At 33.8% G+C, this 16,422-nt stretch overlaps 2 protein-coding genes across 2 annotated transcripts; both read left to right on the forward strand.

Annotated features, from left to right (window-relative positions):
* The first annotated feature begins 1,365 nt into the window (after positions 1 to 1,365).
* On the forward strand, positions 1,366 to 3,166 carry LOC111019181 (protein NRT1/ PTR FAMILY 2.13-like). The gene is made up of 2 exons (XM_022295510.2): positions 1,366 to 1,981; positions 2,054 to 3,166. Exons 1-2 carry the CDS (start codon positions 1,515 to 1,517, stop codon positions 2,919 to 2,921), a joined length of 1,335 nt encoding a protein of 444 aa, XP_022151202.1. The 5' UTR covers positions 1,366 to 1,514; the 3' UTR covers positions 2,922 to 3,166.
* A 6,900-nt stretch (positions 3,167 to 10,066) lies between these two features.
* Positions 10,067 to 12,545, forward strand: LOC111019207 (protein NRT1/ PTR FAMILY 2.12). The gene is made up of 4 exons (XM_022295540.2): positions 10,067 to 10,345; positions 10,434 to 10,651; positions 10,846 to 11,408; positions 11,495 to 12,545. The coding sequence occupies exons 1-4, from the start codon at positions 10,180 to 10,182 to the stop codon at positions 12,369 to 12,371; spliced, it is 1,824 nt and encodes a 607-aa protein (XP_022151232.1). The 5' UTR covers positions 10,067 to 10,179; the 3' UTR covers positions 12,372 to 12,545.
* The last annotated feature ends 3,877 nt before the right edge of the window (positions 12,546 to 16,422 follow it).

Raw genomic sequence — 16,422 nt, forward strand, 5'->3', positions numbered from 1 at the left:
TTTTTATAAATATATTTTTGAAATTTATTTTCAACATTTGAAAAACAGGGGCATTTTTTACTGAGTTTTTTGGGTTTCCAAGATTTCTAAAAAAAGAACAAAATGGACAAAAATTGGACGAGGAGTTTGAGTCCAAAACTGAACTTTCCATCACCACGTTCCATCAATTCTCATGTGTTCTAGATTGGTGTGTACCATTTTTTAACTTGTTATTCCATAAAGCTAAACTGACGACCCAATATATTTATTGCAAGTACACAAATTTTTACCTCGCTCTATTGTAAATTTTAATCTTTAACATGTATTATTTATGATTTCAAATTATATTATCAAATAAATAGAGGTGTGGTTATGGGTTCAAATCTTAGAGGTGATCATTAGAATATGTGATAATGTTACACTATAACAACAATAACACTTAATTTTATATCTACTGGCAAATACTCAATTTTAAAATTACGTTGATCCTTTTATTGTTAGAGTTGTAAAGTGAATGCAACAAAATTCTATGTTGGCTAGGGAATAACATAATTCATGGTATATAAGAGAGGAAAATTATCTTTATTGATATGACGTTTTAAATGAAACCAAAATCAAAATCGTGGTAACTTTATTTTTCAATTTGTTAAAAATAAAATAAAGACAACAACTAAAATAATTATTTTTTAAACGTTGAATGACATGAGAATAGACATTTCAAAAATTACTGAAAATTCAACATCTAACAGATAGGAAAAGATCGTAGCTATATATGCGTGCTAGCGACGACTGAGCTCAAACAAGCAAAAAAAATGTATAAATTCTTAGATACTCTTCTGCTTTTATCAATCAATCAATAATAATTATTTATTTCAAAAAAATTAATTATTATTATTCCTCGTAATCTCCCGTTATTGTGCCGCACACGTGAAGGAGACGTGTATAATTATTGTTAATGTCAACAGATTAAAAAAAATAACAGACAAAGCTAATTTTTTTTCTATATATAAAAAGTTACGAGAAACAATTACCTAACTAAAATGTTATTTATTTTTCAATAAAATATATATTGAAGTTAAAAATTATTAATCCAGATAGTGAAATTCTTAAAATAATAAAAAGGTAAGTTCGCTATTTTATGGATATTTTGTTTTTAAATTAAGTTTGAGTATACAATTCACATGATTAGGTGAATGCAATTTCAAGATGCATTTCGTACATCTTCCTTTTATTTTTTTGAAACAATGAATTGCGTACATATAGCTCATGCAATTATTGGGCATAAAAACTTTGTCCATGAAATTTGAATTTTTGTGTTCTACAAGACATCCAAATTGTTTGCACTCTCGTAATTTTTTATTTAGGTCCAAGTGCAGAAGATAAATTGTTTACTGTTTCTATTTATCTGTTAATTTACCTCTATTATTCAAACTTAATATCATACATGACATATGTAAATCGTGTGAGATTACACAATTTTTTACTTTTAACTGCAAACTGTCCTTTATTGTCAAGACAAACTGGGGTTCCTCATAATGAGCCTTTGCTCTGTATCCGTCGGCACAGGCGGAATCAGGCCCTGCAGCATCCCCTTCGGCGTGGACCAATTCGATCCGACCACGGAGAAAGGGAAAAAAGGAATGGCCAGCTTCTACAACTGGTACTACGCCACATTCACCTTGGTTCTTATGATCACTTTTACAGTGGTGGTGTACATTCAAGACAAAATTAGCTGGGTTTGGGGGTACGCCATCCCCACCATCCTCATGCTCTGCGCCATCGTACTCTTCTTCGTCGGCACTCATATTTACGTGTTGATCAAGCCCGAGGGAAGCATATTCACAGCCCTCGCTCAAGTCGCCGCCGCAGCCTACAAGAAGCGCAACCTTAACCTCCCACCTACCGACCGCCACCGCGACGCCGACCGGACCGCTTTCTATGACCCTCCTTTGGACCCTGCAACCGTCGTCCTCTCCAAGCTTCCCCTCACCAATCAATTCAGGTCAATTCAAAATTACCCATTAATTTAATTATTAATCCAGTCCTCATTTGTACATCAATTTTAATTTTACAGGTTTCTGAACAAGGCAGCGATTGTTGCAGACAATGAGCTAAACCCAGACGGGAGCCGGGTGAACAAATGGAATCTCTGCACCATACAGCAAGTAGAAGAATTCAAATGCCTGATCAGAGTAACCCCAATTTGGTTAACGGGAATCCTGAGCATGACTCCAGTTCTAACGCAGTCCACATTCTCAATCTCCCAGGCTCTCCGAATGGACCGCCACATGGGCCCCGACTTCGTGGCTCCGGCGGGTTCCATCAGCGTCATTACGTACCTCACAATCGCACTCTGGATTCCCCTCTACGACCGACTCGTCGTCCCCGCCCTCAGAAAAATCACCGCCCACCCAAACGGCATAACAGAGCTTCAGAGAATGGGGATCGGCATTATCTTCGGAGTTCTGTCCATGGTGGTGGCAGGAATCGTGGAAATGGAGAGGAGAAATTGGGGTAAGAAATCGGTCTCCTTATCCGTCTTCTGGTTGGCTCCTCAATTCGTTCTGATGGGGCTGTTCGAGGCCTTCAATCTGGTGGGACAAATCGAATTCTTCAACAAGGAGTTTCCAGAGCACATGAGAACCATGGGAAATGCTCTGGCGTTTTGCTCCATCTCCTTCGCCAGCTACCTCACCACTGCCCTTGTCCAGATTGTGCACGACGCCACCGCCGGCGCCGATGGCAACTCCGATTGGTTGACCAATAATATCAACGCCGGAAAATTGGATTGCTTCTACTACACGGTAGCGGCAATTTCATTTTTCAACTTGTTCTGTTTTCTCTACTGCGCCAACCGTTACCACTACAAGGGCAGAGCATCAGAATCCGGAGATGGACAAATTTTGGAGATCGTAAGCTCTGGGAAGAAACTGGATGTGTGAGATTGATTATATATATTGATATTAATTAATTCTCTTGCGCTTGCGCCTCTTATACATACAAAATAAAATTTTGTTTCAGTCCTTGAGAGTTTGGAGATTACTATATTCTCAGATTATTATATATTAGGAGTATTAGATTAGTAATTAATTACCACATTAGGGAGAGCTAGATCCATTATTCTGAGTTGGAAATATGACGAGTTAATATTTTAACTTGTTTTCTCTTACCATATATTAATACTTGTTTAAGATACTTTTTGTTATATTATATAATTTCTCCTCCCACAAAGTTTTGCCCTCCTGCATTGTTTTTGCTCACAATCACATAACATTGGAAGGTTAATTATGATCTGATTAACTATAGTCAAATATTTATTGAAGAATAATTTAAGTGTGTTGTACAAAACACGCCAATAATCTCTACTTTTATCAAACAATTTTATTCAACATCCAAATAATCCACCAAAAAATGTTAAAACTAAATCAAGTAAAGAAAGAGAAGACGACGACACCAAAAATTTATGGTTCGATCAATTTGGTTCACATCCACTGTGTAAGTGAGAGTAAACTTATATTAGCTTCATTATCCAAGAATAATACATAAACGGAACGAGGGAGAATAACAAACCCAAGCTCTAAATAGAACAACCTATGAAAATAATGACAAAATACAAGAAGATTTTTCCACCCTCGACTGCTGCAGATAAAAAAAACGTGTAACAAAATTCTGGCTCTTTTTCTAAATCTCGGTAAGAAAAATAGTTCAAAATTAGGGTTGCAGACAATGTAATAGAGTAGTCATATAATTGAACTTAAATAAAAATTAATAATCCAACCTAACTTCTTTAATTTAATAATCGATGTGATAGGTTTGAGTCACAAAACAACAAGGTGGATATAAATATTTTAACATCAACTTAACGGCTTGTTAACCTCCCACCTCGACAATTGTTTGAACTCGATGAAACCCATTTTATTTTTGAATATGTACACTGTACACTAGATGAATCAGTATAGATTTTCTAAGAGCTAAAATAATAAAATAAAATATTGATGAAGAGTGAGAGAGTCAAAGACATAGGACAGATGATGGAAATTTGAAACAGGTTTGAATCGTTTGATGTGGACACCATATGATACTTTTTCTGCCTCTACACTAGTTTCCGTGTGAACTCTAATAAATATTAAAAAAAAAAACAACTAACTTTTCAAATGTTAATATAAATAAATGAATATTATTTTTATAGTTTTTAGGAAACCATCTAACTTTTCAGAAAAGTGAATGATAGAATTTTCAATAATATAGTATAATCATATTTTATTTATTGAAGCTCCAATTTGAGAAGATATATGAAATAGGGGATTGAATCTTTAACTTTTAGAAACGAATGTGACCAAATTATGTTAATGTTAAATATTAATTTAATATTTTCTATATGTATATATATTAAGTCCAATTTCACTCTTAATTTATTAAATTATTTATATTCTAACTGATCCAAAATCTCGATTTCAGATCAATGCAATGTTTTCTCAACACTCACAATCCCCCCCCATACTATTAATACAAATTTTAGACTCCAATTTTCATAAGATCAACCTTTCAGTTCACAATTATAAAACAAATACAAAGTAATACCCAACAGCTCTAAACAATAACAGGCTCCTCCCATGTTATTCTGTTGGATTCCAACCCGATCACAAGACGGTTCGACAAATACACGAAAACATTGTACATTACCAAAGAAATATGCCAAACTTTTGCACAGAACAAATGAAAAGAACAAACTTTAGTACTTACTCTAATGCAATATTTCTTCATTAACAACTTTAAACATAATACCAAACACAGAACATGCAGTAAACAAAAAACTAAACAATGATACCTGAAAAAATTTGGCACTTCTCAGAGGAGATGGAGTTGGTGGTGGTTTTGAAGAGATATTGGAATTTCCATTGGAACCCTCTTTAGCCATTACTCCCAGATCTTCACTTCAACCCCTGGATCATTAACATCATCAAACGTCACTAATAAATTCAAGAAAAAAGAACCAAAAAACTTCAATTTAATGTAACAAAGAACACCAAGTCAGACTATTAACATTCTAAACCAAAAAAAAAAGCCAACCGTTCAAAGCAATTCCCCATCACTTTAAATTGTATGTGAATTTTACCCTTTTATCTTAAATATTGATATTAAGTGTGCTAGATTGGATCTAAATTAGAATTAAACTTCTTCTAATCTAATTATATTATAATTGATGGAGTTCAGATTTTAAAATAACTTGGAGTGGTGTAAAGGTCCCACGGATGTTTGTAATATCATATGTTCACAAAACATTATTATATGTGCAAAAAATTCGATAAAAGATAATGAATTGAATCTTAAAAAGTCAGCTGTAAAATGTCTTTTAACATTATATGTATAAATTTGAGTATCGTTCATAAAGTATATATATTTTAATATTTTCTCCCTCGTTGTTATTGTTTGCCACACACTTGAAACCATGCCAACATATCATCAAGTAGTTTGAATAAATATTTGTATTTATTTAATCGTTTTCATAATAACTTAACTTTAATAATAGCTTATAAGAATGACTCTCTTGACAAATAAATAAACAACCAATTCTTAAATAAAAGCATGGACCTCATGAGGTAATTTCACCTTTTTCAGGTTGTCCAGTATTTTATTACCATTGCTATTATTTTGCCTAGGCTTGAAAATGAAAGGAACCAAGAAAGAAGGTGGACTGGGTTGGGCCCTCATCTCAAAAAGTGGACCTGTGAATCTCGGCCTTCGGGCCCAGATCAAATCTGGGTCCATACAGTTGTCATTTCCGATGTTGCTTTTTTTTTTCTTTCCTTTTTAAGTACAAAATATTGTTGCTTTTTCCAAAATATGTGATCAGGATTCGAACTTACTACTTTTTGATTGGAGATATGTACTTTAATGAATTGAAATATGTTTAGATTTGTCATCTCTGATGTTCATTGTTCAACAAATCAATGGAAGTAGCGTGTAGTATTTGATTGGATATTTTTCATTGATTCGATTTTTCTCTCAATTTCATATTAGGTATATTGGTTATACAACGGTTATATCGTTTTCGGAGTTAATCTTAGTAAATAACATCGAAACATTTCTGATTCAGTTTTAGAAAATTTCTACTATACAAGATGAACGGAATAAATTCCTATTTGGATTGTAAAGTCGGCCATAATGTTTGGATTTGGAAGGTTTTGAGAATTATGGGGCGGTGGAACTGGAGCCCGGAGGTACGGGAACGTTGAAATTGGAATGCCCAATCAGTAGTGGTGAGGGGCCGAGGCCGACAATGACATGAAATGAAAGGCATTGCTTTGGTATTATTAATTTTGTTATGTTATGCTCTTCTTATTATTCGCCCTACCCATCTGCCCTTTTCGACGCTTCCGAGTCAAATTACCCTACTCGGCACTTACCACTTGCATTCACACTCACAACGATAACAATATAGTTCAACGATCTACTTTTTCAGATCTCAACTCTTAATCTAGTGTTCAATCTTTTAAGATTTTCAATTTATCGATAATTTGTTTGTAAATCATTAAATTATTGTTTTAGTAACATCTGAACATGTTTTTTTAGCACAATAACATGGAATAAAGATTCAAACTCAAAATTCGGAGATATATGTTTTAATTGTTGAGTTATATTCAAATTGCATGTAATCAAATTACTGAAATGTTATTTGACACTTCTACTAGCAAAATCTAACATGTCAATTAACATGTCAACAAAATAATAATTTAATGATACGTTGTTTTATGATAACAAATTTTAACAATTTTTTTTTTAACTAAATGATATAATTGGAAATTATTGAGATTATCAAAAGATTAGCAACTAAAATGAGAAATATCACAAATATTATAATTTATAAACTATATATCGTAAAACAAAACGTCGTCTTTTCTGTTATTTTTTATTCATTTTTTTGGGGATTATTATCGGATTCATCCCACCCACGTGATTCAATGAAATGCCGTTACATTCTCTTAAAAAGAAAGGTTCCTTTTGCATAAAGTTTCGGTTAGATGAAGAAAATTTGCTTTTAAATTATAAAATGATTGATAGCTAATGGTTTGGCCACCAAATACATCTTCTAGGTTACATGTTTCAAAATTCCATATTAAAAAATGTTGTATTTGAATATATAAATAATTAAATGGTTGAAATTATAAGTTTAGTGTCTGAATCTTTATAATTTATCTATTTAACTGTTGAAGCGCTAACCATTCAAGAGGCTCATGATTGCAGCAGAAATTGGTAATCAAAGTTTGTTTATAGAATCAAATGCAATGAAGATTATTACATTATTGAGAAGAAATTCGAAGAATCTAACGAATTGGAAATAGTATTTGTTGAAGTAAAACTACTAATGTATGTGATTAATATAAAAACTTCATGTTCACTTGATGAAATCAGATAGCTCATAGACTTACAATTCCCACGCGAGAGCAATGCTAATATGGCATGTTGACGCTATTATTTCACATCACATAATCAATGATTAAACTTCAAATTGAAATTTAAATGACTTTGTTTATAAATTATAAGATCAAGATTATAATTTTACCTAAATTAAATAGACTTTTCAAGATTGTTCTTGATAGTGTGAAATCTTATTCACACTTTTTTTTCAAAAAAATAAGATTTAAAGTGAAAGTTTGTAAATCTAATCCCTTTTTAGTCACCAAATCCCATTTGAAAATGAAATCAAATGAAATCCAACTCCTTTCTAAAATTAAGCCAGATATACATAACTTTGTATTATAAAAGAAGTATTTTAATTCATGATTTTCTGTAAAGAAAAAAAAAAAGTGGCCTACTTCTAACTTTTTAGAAGTGCTCTAATTTTTACTTTTTTAAGTAGAGAAACAAAAAAAGGGACATAAATCCAAAAGCATGCACATTAAGAAACAAACAATAGTTGATGACTGTTGAGCATCATCAAACAATTTCCTCTTCAGCCATGAAAAGATAACCTTTCTTCCACAAATGCTTGGTTCCCATGTTAATTCTCTCTCTGCAGCTTTATTTCCTTATCTGCAAATAAAATACACTAAATAAATCTCATTTCTTCTTTTAATATGTCTAATGATCAAGGAAAACGTGCTCTAATAACTTAACACAGAAGAAAATCTTTGGTCATACATATATATTATGTCTCTTGCTCTCGCACCGGGCCGGTGTGAGTAACTCCATTCGAGTGAGAGGAAGTAAAACCATAGACTAGATCTTATATCGATGCGGTACTTGGTTCTGTACATTTTAAAATTAGCTTAAGGTAAAGCTTAGTCCGAATTAGTAACGAGTTGAGCTTTTAGAATGTGGGACTCCGCCTCTTATATAAAGGAAGAATTGAGAACTGTACGATTATACACATGTCATTCAGTGAATTTTTTACCGATAATTCAAAGATCATTTCATCAAATGTCATCAAATTTTTCGTCAAGTCAAAATTGTCCCTCGATCTATAGTTGGACTTAGCTCTTCTTTTAAGGCACGTGGGCCCTTTCTTCTCGTCCTCGATCAGCGTGTCTTGATAAAGGGGTCACATATTTGTACTTAACATTATCCCTGGCATCATCAACAATCAAATTAATCTCATATATTGACTTTTACATGGCCCAAAGTATTTTAGATAGAATATTGTTATAGGCAATTTGATAGCAATGAATGTACTATAGAACAATTTTTTTTCCTAGAGATGTATAAAGCTTACTATACGAGTGCCATAATGGGCATAACCAAATGAGTGACGTACACGACTTCAAAAATATATACACAAAAAACCACCCAACTTCAGCCTAAAGACAACCATGCTTTAGCCCTCTCATCCCAATTCATTATAATTTAACATGCGTGTGAACAACAAACTATACACGTGTAAAAACAATATTTATTAATGTATAATGATCAAGTTAATCAAACTAAAATCATAACAACATTTGTAACTTTTCAGAAAATCAACACGATGTTGACTAAAGTTTGTTTTTCGTCCTACTACATCACTTGGTAAAAGTTAATTACCATTATCAAGAGTATTTTGATGGGTGATCGCACTTTAATGATTTTTTATTAAAAAAAATAAATAAATCGGAGGATCCTGGGAAATTGGGCCAATTAATATAGGAAAGCACCATTATTGCATGATTTATTTAAACTATTAAATCCATTAGCTAGACTGGAGTAGGCAAAAATTATTTCGTTAACTAATATATTGTTGGCAGAATTTGAATATTTGATATGCGGTGCAGTCCGACACCTACTGTGTTTAATTGAATAAAAAGCAAATTTATATTAATGGTTGGAGTTTGAACTCATATTTTCCATTATAATCTAATATCATATCAAATTATCTTTAAAGTTTAAAGTCAAAATCTTAATGTTAATCAGACGCATGAAAAGATCCATTAATAAGAAGGGCATAGAAAAGAACAAAAACATTAGGAAAAGGTATATTAAAGTGACAAAAACTTAAACTAATCTTGATGTTAATTAATGTCCTAGTTTTTATTGGTGGATATTCGATTTGATGGGTGGAATTTAATAAAAAGACGTTGCTTTATTTTAAACTGTTAAATTGGACGTGATTGATGGACGGAAAGATTCACGTTGGGGAGATTCGATTTAATTATGGATACATGAGACAATGGTCTTTATATTATTATTATTATTATTATTTTGAAAAAAATGGGAGAGAAAATATGAACGCGTGGCGTGGGAGTCTGGAAATGGAACACGTTGGAAAAAGAGCTTCAACTTCAGCGGTGAGGCATTCGTCGACGGCTCAAAGACTGGGATCGGAAGTTGCCTAAACGCGTCAAAAAACAAGCAAACAAAAACACATCAAAGTGGAGGCCCGACGGAGAGTTTGGGCTTCGCTTCTCTTTCTTTCGAGTCGTAAGAAGCAGAGTTATTTTGCAACTTTCACTCCGTTTTGTCTTTTTCATCTCTCTTACTCTGGTCCACTCTGCGTTATGCTTATGCATCTCCATTTCCTGTGAACCTCATCTTTTCCACTGTTGCTTTGGTCTGATGCATTAATTAAAAAAATGTTACCATATTATTGTATTGTATTACTATAGCAGTAGGAGCTACTGCTACAGTACACGCATTATTATTCCTATTCCTCATCTCACCCCAAACACACCACAGCCTCACACGCCCTATAAAGTAAAGTGATAGCCAGAGCCAGAGACATAGAAAATGGAGACTGAGGGTAAGGCTCAGGCTCACACCAAAGCTTCAAGCTCCCCCCCCAGCGCCTTACATTGCTCCACTACTCGATGCTCCACAAATGGCGTTCACACCAAATCTAATGCTAAAACTCCAAGAAAGCCCGGCGGATGGAAGTCCATGCCCTATATCCTTGGTCTCTTATTTCATCTCTCTTTAATTTCTCCATAGTTGTATAATAGTTGGTTTTCTCTGACAGTACTGAGCGTTTTGGGGATTGGCAGGAAATGAGACGTTCGAGAGGCTGGCTTCGCTGGGGCTACTGGCCAACTTCATGGTGTATCTCAGAAAAGTGTATCACATGGATCAAGTTTCTGCCACCAGCTTGATGGGCATATGGACCGGCGTTACCAATTTTTCGCCTCTAATTGGCGCCTTTCTCTCCGATGCTTATGTGGGTCGCTACTGGACAATCGCCGTTGCTTCCATTTTCTCTTTTCTCGTAATCTCCCTCTCTATGTCTCTTATCCAGCTGTGTCCATCGCCTGTGTGTTAACTTTTCTTTTACCCTTTGGGGTTTTGTTGAAGATTTGGTTGCCAATATTTTATTTCATCTTTTTTCTCCCCTAAATCATTGAGGGTGGTTGGTGAACGGTGAACAACTCAACTCACTGAATTGACTGACCGTGATGGCAGGGGATGGTTTCGATGACATTAACGGCGTGGTTGCCGGCGCTACATCCGGCAGCATGCGACGGCGGAGGGAAATGCGAGGGCCCGACGTCGTCGCAAATGGGGTTCCTAATAATGACGCTTTCCTTACTAGTCATCGGCACCGCCGGAATCAGACCGTGCAGTATCCCGTTCGGCGTGGATCAATTCGATCCCACAACCGACAAGGGAAGAAAGGGAATATCCAGCTTCTACAACTGGTACTACGCCTCTTTCACCGTCGTTCTCATCTTCGCCTTAACGGTGGTGGTGTTCATTCAAGACTCCGTCAGCTGGGTTTTGGGGTTCGGCATCCCCACAATCCTCATGTTCTGCTCCATCATTCTGTTCTTCTTGGGGACTCGCGTTTACGTCCTGATCAAGCCGGAGGGGAGCATTTTCACAGGCCTCGCCCAAGTCGCCGCCGCAGCCTACAAGAAGCGCCACCTTAAACTCCCCGATTCTCTTCAACCTACCGACAGGACCGCTTACTACGACCCTCCTGGAACCGCCCTCCACTCCAAGCTCCCTCTCACAACCCAATTCAGGTCCTAATCAAAACAACCCATCTCTCCGACTCCTCTTTTAAACCCGCAATTGCAATGGATCTCATTAATTTCCACAATTTCTGCAGGTTTCTGAACAAGGCAGCCATAATTCTGGAGAAGGAGCTGAACCCAGACGGAAGTCCGGTAAACAAATGGAGACTCTGCACAATACAGCAAGTCGAAGAATTCAAATGCTTGGTCAGAGTTTCCCCAATTTGGGTAGCCGGGATTCTGACCCTGACCCCTCTTCTCCAGCAAGCCACATTCAGCGTTTCCCAGGCTCTCCAAATGGACCGTCACATCGGCCCCAAATTCCAGATTCCACCCGGTTCAATCATCGTCATGTCGTTCATCGCAATCGTGGTCTGGATTCCCATCTACGACCGGCTCCTCGTCCCGGCCCTCAGAAAACTCACCAACCAAGAAAGCGGCATCACGCCGCTTCAACGAATTGGGGTCGGCATTATCATCGGCGTTGGGTCGATGATCGTGGCGGGATTGGTGGAGATGAAGAGAAGAAATTGGGCTGAAAAATCGGTTCAAATGTCGGTGTTTTGGCTGCTTCCTCAGTTCGTTCTGCTGGGCCTGTGCGAGGCGTTCAACATAATCGGACAAATCGAATTCTTCAACAAGGAATTTCCGGAGAGTATGAGGACCATGGGGAACGCGCTCTCCTCTTGCTCCCTCGCCTTGACCAGCTACATCAACACTGCCATGGTTCTAATTGTGCACAAAACCACCGGCAAGCCCGATTGGTTGACCGACGATCTCAACGTCGGCAGATTGGATTACTTCTACTACGTTGTGGCGGCTACCGCGTTCTTCAACTTTTTCTTTTTTCTTTACTGCGCCAAGCGTTACCAGTACAAGGGCAGCACATTTGAAACCCATGATGATGCTCAGAAGCCGCCGCCATGTGAGCAATTGGAGCTCATTACCTCTGCCAAAAAGCTGGATGTATGATTCGTTTACTCATAAATCGTCCTACTTTTGGGTTTAGCATAGCTTAATTAGTTACTCCTTTGTTTTTTCTTTTTTTTTCCCTCGGGTCCAAGTTCCAACATTAAGCTTTCCGCATATGTATAAAATAAGATTTGTATCACTAGAGAGATTATAAACTATAGAGATTAATATTAAGAGTATAAGGGTAATAGTAGATGTTTGATCTAAAAATTGATCAAGTTCGAAATCTGGCTCAAAATAGAGTAGTTAACATCCGAGGTACTTGCAAGATAAAATTAGCACTCTGATGAACAAGTGAGTCTCAGATCTATTACTCAATATGATAATAGTTTCGTGTACCTTATATAGGACTCCTGACAACACTCTAACAACTCTCCAACAGTTCAGAAAATGCGACGTGTTGTCAGAGAACGACTTTGTTGCCTTTGCACCTACAAATGTTCTTTTCGGTTACTCGACTGGATCAAGTAATGTCGAGATAGTGAGACTTGCATCAACCTACAGGTTCTTCATTGGATAATTTCTTTAGATGTTGTTGATACATGGCTGACAGACAACAAATGACCTCTAATATTAAAGGTGGAGATTTAAACCTCGGAATTTAAACAAGTAATGTCATGACCAACATTAGACTAGCTGAAGCAATAAATTGTTAAAATTGAAGTATAAGTATATTATGAATCTGATGACCAAGAAGAAATAGATTTGTACCCACCATATTAAATCACATTAAAAGGGCGAGCAGCTCCAAGTGTGAAGTAAATGCGTGATGAATTGATTAGTCACGTTGAATAACTTCCACTTCCAGTGCTTCGTTCATATTGATAGCTGATCAAAATATATAATAATCGAGGGACTTTTTGAATAATTTTATCTCCGACAAGCTTTAGCATAGTACATGTGTTTTTTTTTTCTCGACACGCACGCCGTTTGAAAGCTACAAATGAGCACCTATTTACGGCACCTCTTTTCTGAAAGTTACTCCATTGTAGTAAAAGTATTTTGGTGATGCTTTTGTACATTATGTAAGACTCATAATTACAAACGACATAGTTTTTTTTCTCTCTCTCTCATGATTCTAACAAGTTAAAAATAAAATAGATCTTACAAGGATAAATAATAAATATGGATCACTTCTTTCATTGTCAATTCGTAGCTTTGCTCTTTTTTTTAGTTTAACATGTATGGGCGGGAGATCGAACTTACAACCTCTTGGTTGGAAATATATGTCAATTACCAATGAGTTATGCTTGATTTTGGCAGTCAATTGCTCATACTGATATAATTACACGTACATAATTAATCGGTCAATTTTGACATGTTTTTAATAAATTATATTCTGACCATTAGATATTGGAGTTTGATAGATTATAATGTGGTCTATAATGCATCATAGAAAGGTATATACACTTCAACTTTAAAATGTGATAGAAAGTTAAAACACTTTTCTTTTCTTTACAAGAATTTCAAATGTGAATGCTACTAAGTTTTCAAAAAGAAATGGCAAAATCAATCTTTAATTTGTCTTTCAATTTTCTTTTACAACGGCATCATAGAATTTGAAACTAAATTATTTATTGATTAGTTTGACGTTTTTTAAAATATAAAAGTAAAGTTATTGAAATTACGTGAACATTATGACATAAAAATGAAATCTATGGTTAAGGACATACGTGGAATATGACTTTACAGAAAGTGACATTGACATAGAATTTAACTTTTTACCCAGGAAAAATTAAGTTGTTTATTATTGAGTACTTCATTGACTTGGTTTTCATGTTTTAAAGAAGGCTAAATTTTAACAACAAATAAAATGCATTTTATAAACTACATTTTTCAGTTTTTAATTTTCTTAAAATTTTTAAAACTTTTGTTAGAAAGTGAATTATAAACTACAGAACATTGAAAAGTGTTTCTCAAAACAATAATTTATAAAATAAAACTGACTATCAAAGGTTAACTAGTTAAAAAAATATTATATTTCAAATCACGGTTATTTTTGTTTTCAAATTTTTTAATTAAAACTTCACATGCAAATAGTCCCGTGATTAGATTCCCGTGTTGAGATTTCAGGAGATGTCGGACATCTACATTTCAAAAAAAACAAACGGACTCCTAAGATTTTAAACATTGATCCCACGATTTGATAAAAAATGTTATGGAAATATTGAGGATTATATTTCTAAAAATATTAAAAATAAAAACTATTTAAATTAACAAATAAGTATTTTATAATTTTAAAACAAGGTTAAATTTTTTGTTATTAATATTATTTTTATGGAAATGATATTTTATTAAATTTTTTTACGATACAATCGAAACAATTATTCTTTTTTTTTTTGTTAACGTAAAACTCATGAATATATGAAAATGTCAATAAAAATAGAAATGGTAGTATGTTGATGAAAATTTAATTTATTGATAATAAATATTATTTTAGTATGAGATTTTGATATAATGATAAGGTTACGTGTGTATGTATGTACGTACCCGTAGGAAATATATAAAATTGTTGGGATATGAGGCTCAAAGAAAACAAACAAGTCAAAATAATAATGCTATAATTTAACTAATATAAGATGAAGAGAAAGACACATAATTTATTGTTTTTTAATTGTTGAGAGAAAGTTAAGTTGAAATTGGAGTTTGACTGAATTAGGTAATCTACCCAGCGATTTCTCCATGTGGGTGTGATAGTTCAGTAAAGCGCATTAATGGTGCAAATTTAATTTTCTTATTTATTTATTATATAGTTTAGATCGACAATTGTTTTATTTTCAACATTTCAATTATTAAATTTGTCAATTTTATTTTTCCCCCATTTGAAAGTATCTCTATTTTCCCTTCAGAATCTTTAGAATTGCTACTGATTGGCTAACTTTTAATTTGTCTTTGACCATCAAATAAATTTTGAATAACTCGTTTTCCTCCCTTTAAAACAATGGACGACACTTATGATTTTATCGCTACTTGAAATAATTTAATCTTCTCTATTATAGAGTTTGATAATTAAATTTTTTTTTAAATGATCATATTTTTAAAATCATAGTCTTATTGAAATTATATTTATAAATATGGTAATGTATCTATGAGCCTTTCTTTTAAGTTTTTTTTTTTAACACCCTATTAAACGCGGTCAACCTCATCATAAAAGAAAATTCATAATTTGTTTCGAATTGATAGTATAAGATATGATAAGCATTAGGGTGTGAAACCATAATTTTAAACAAATAATAATCCAAATTTTATTTAATAATGAAAAAAAAAAAAAAAAGAAGACGGGAGAAGCCCGTGTGAACCAAACTATGACTTTGGAGGTGTTTCTTGTCTTCATTTGACCTTTCTTTCAAAACGACAAGTACATATACAGAAAACGACAGAAAACATTACTTGTAGTTGGTCCAACTCCAAACACTATAAGGTGGCACGGTATTAAATATTTCCTTACATATTTTTATGCAAAAATAAATTGACATTTTTATATACTGTAAATATGATAAAATATCACTAAAATAAACATAATATGAATATTAATTATTTTAAATTTATTTATAAAGATCGAAAGGTTTAATGGTTGATTTAAATATTTTTTTATGAATTTTTTAATTTTATAATTTTCGTCTGATATTTATATGCTATTGATATTTTCATCAATATTTTTATAATATTGAGAAATCGATATTTTCATCTTTTAGCACCCGATATGTGGATACCACTCCTTTGTTCTTTAATTATTATTATTATTAAAAAAATATTGTTTATTTGTTATTATATATTTTTAATAAGTATGGAAATGGGGACGCAAACAAGCAGCATCTGTGAATTGATATGATATCATCTCATGCTAATGCTAATAAGCGAAGTTTTTACGCAACTCGAAATTATTGATTCATATGGTCAAATTGAAATACTTGCGTAATTGACTGAAAATATATAACATACTGCTTAAATTAGGAATTTGGTCCCTGTCATGTACATACAATTTCTAATTTTAATTTTGTTTTATGGAAATAAAAATTTAAATTTAGTTATTAGTCATATCTTACGGATC

Source organism: Momordica charantia (genome assembly GCF_013281855.1).
Source record: "Momordica charantia cultivar OHB3-1 chromosome 9 unlocalized genomic scaffold, Mcharantia_2.0 BLBB01000009.1, whole genome shotgun sequence".
Classification (NCBI taxonomy): domain Eukaryota; kingdom Viridiplantae; phylum Streptophyta; class Magnoliopsida; order Cucurbitales; family Cucurbitaceae; genus Momordica; species Momordica charantia.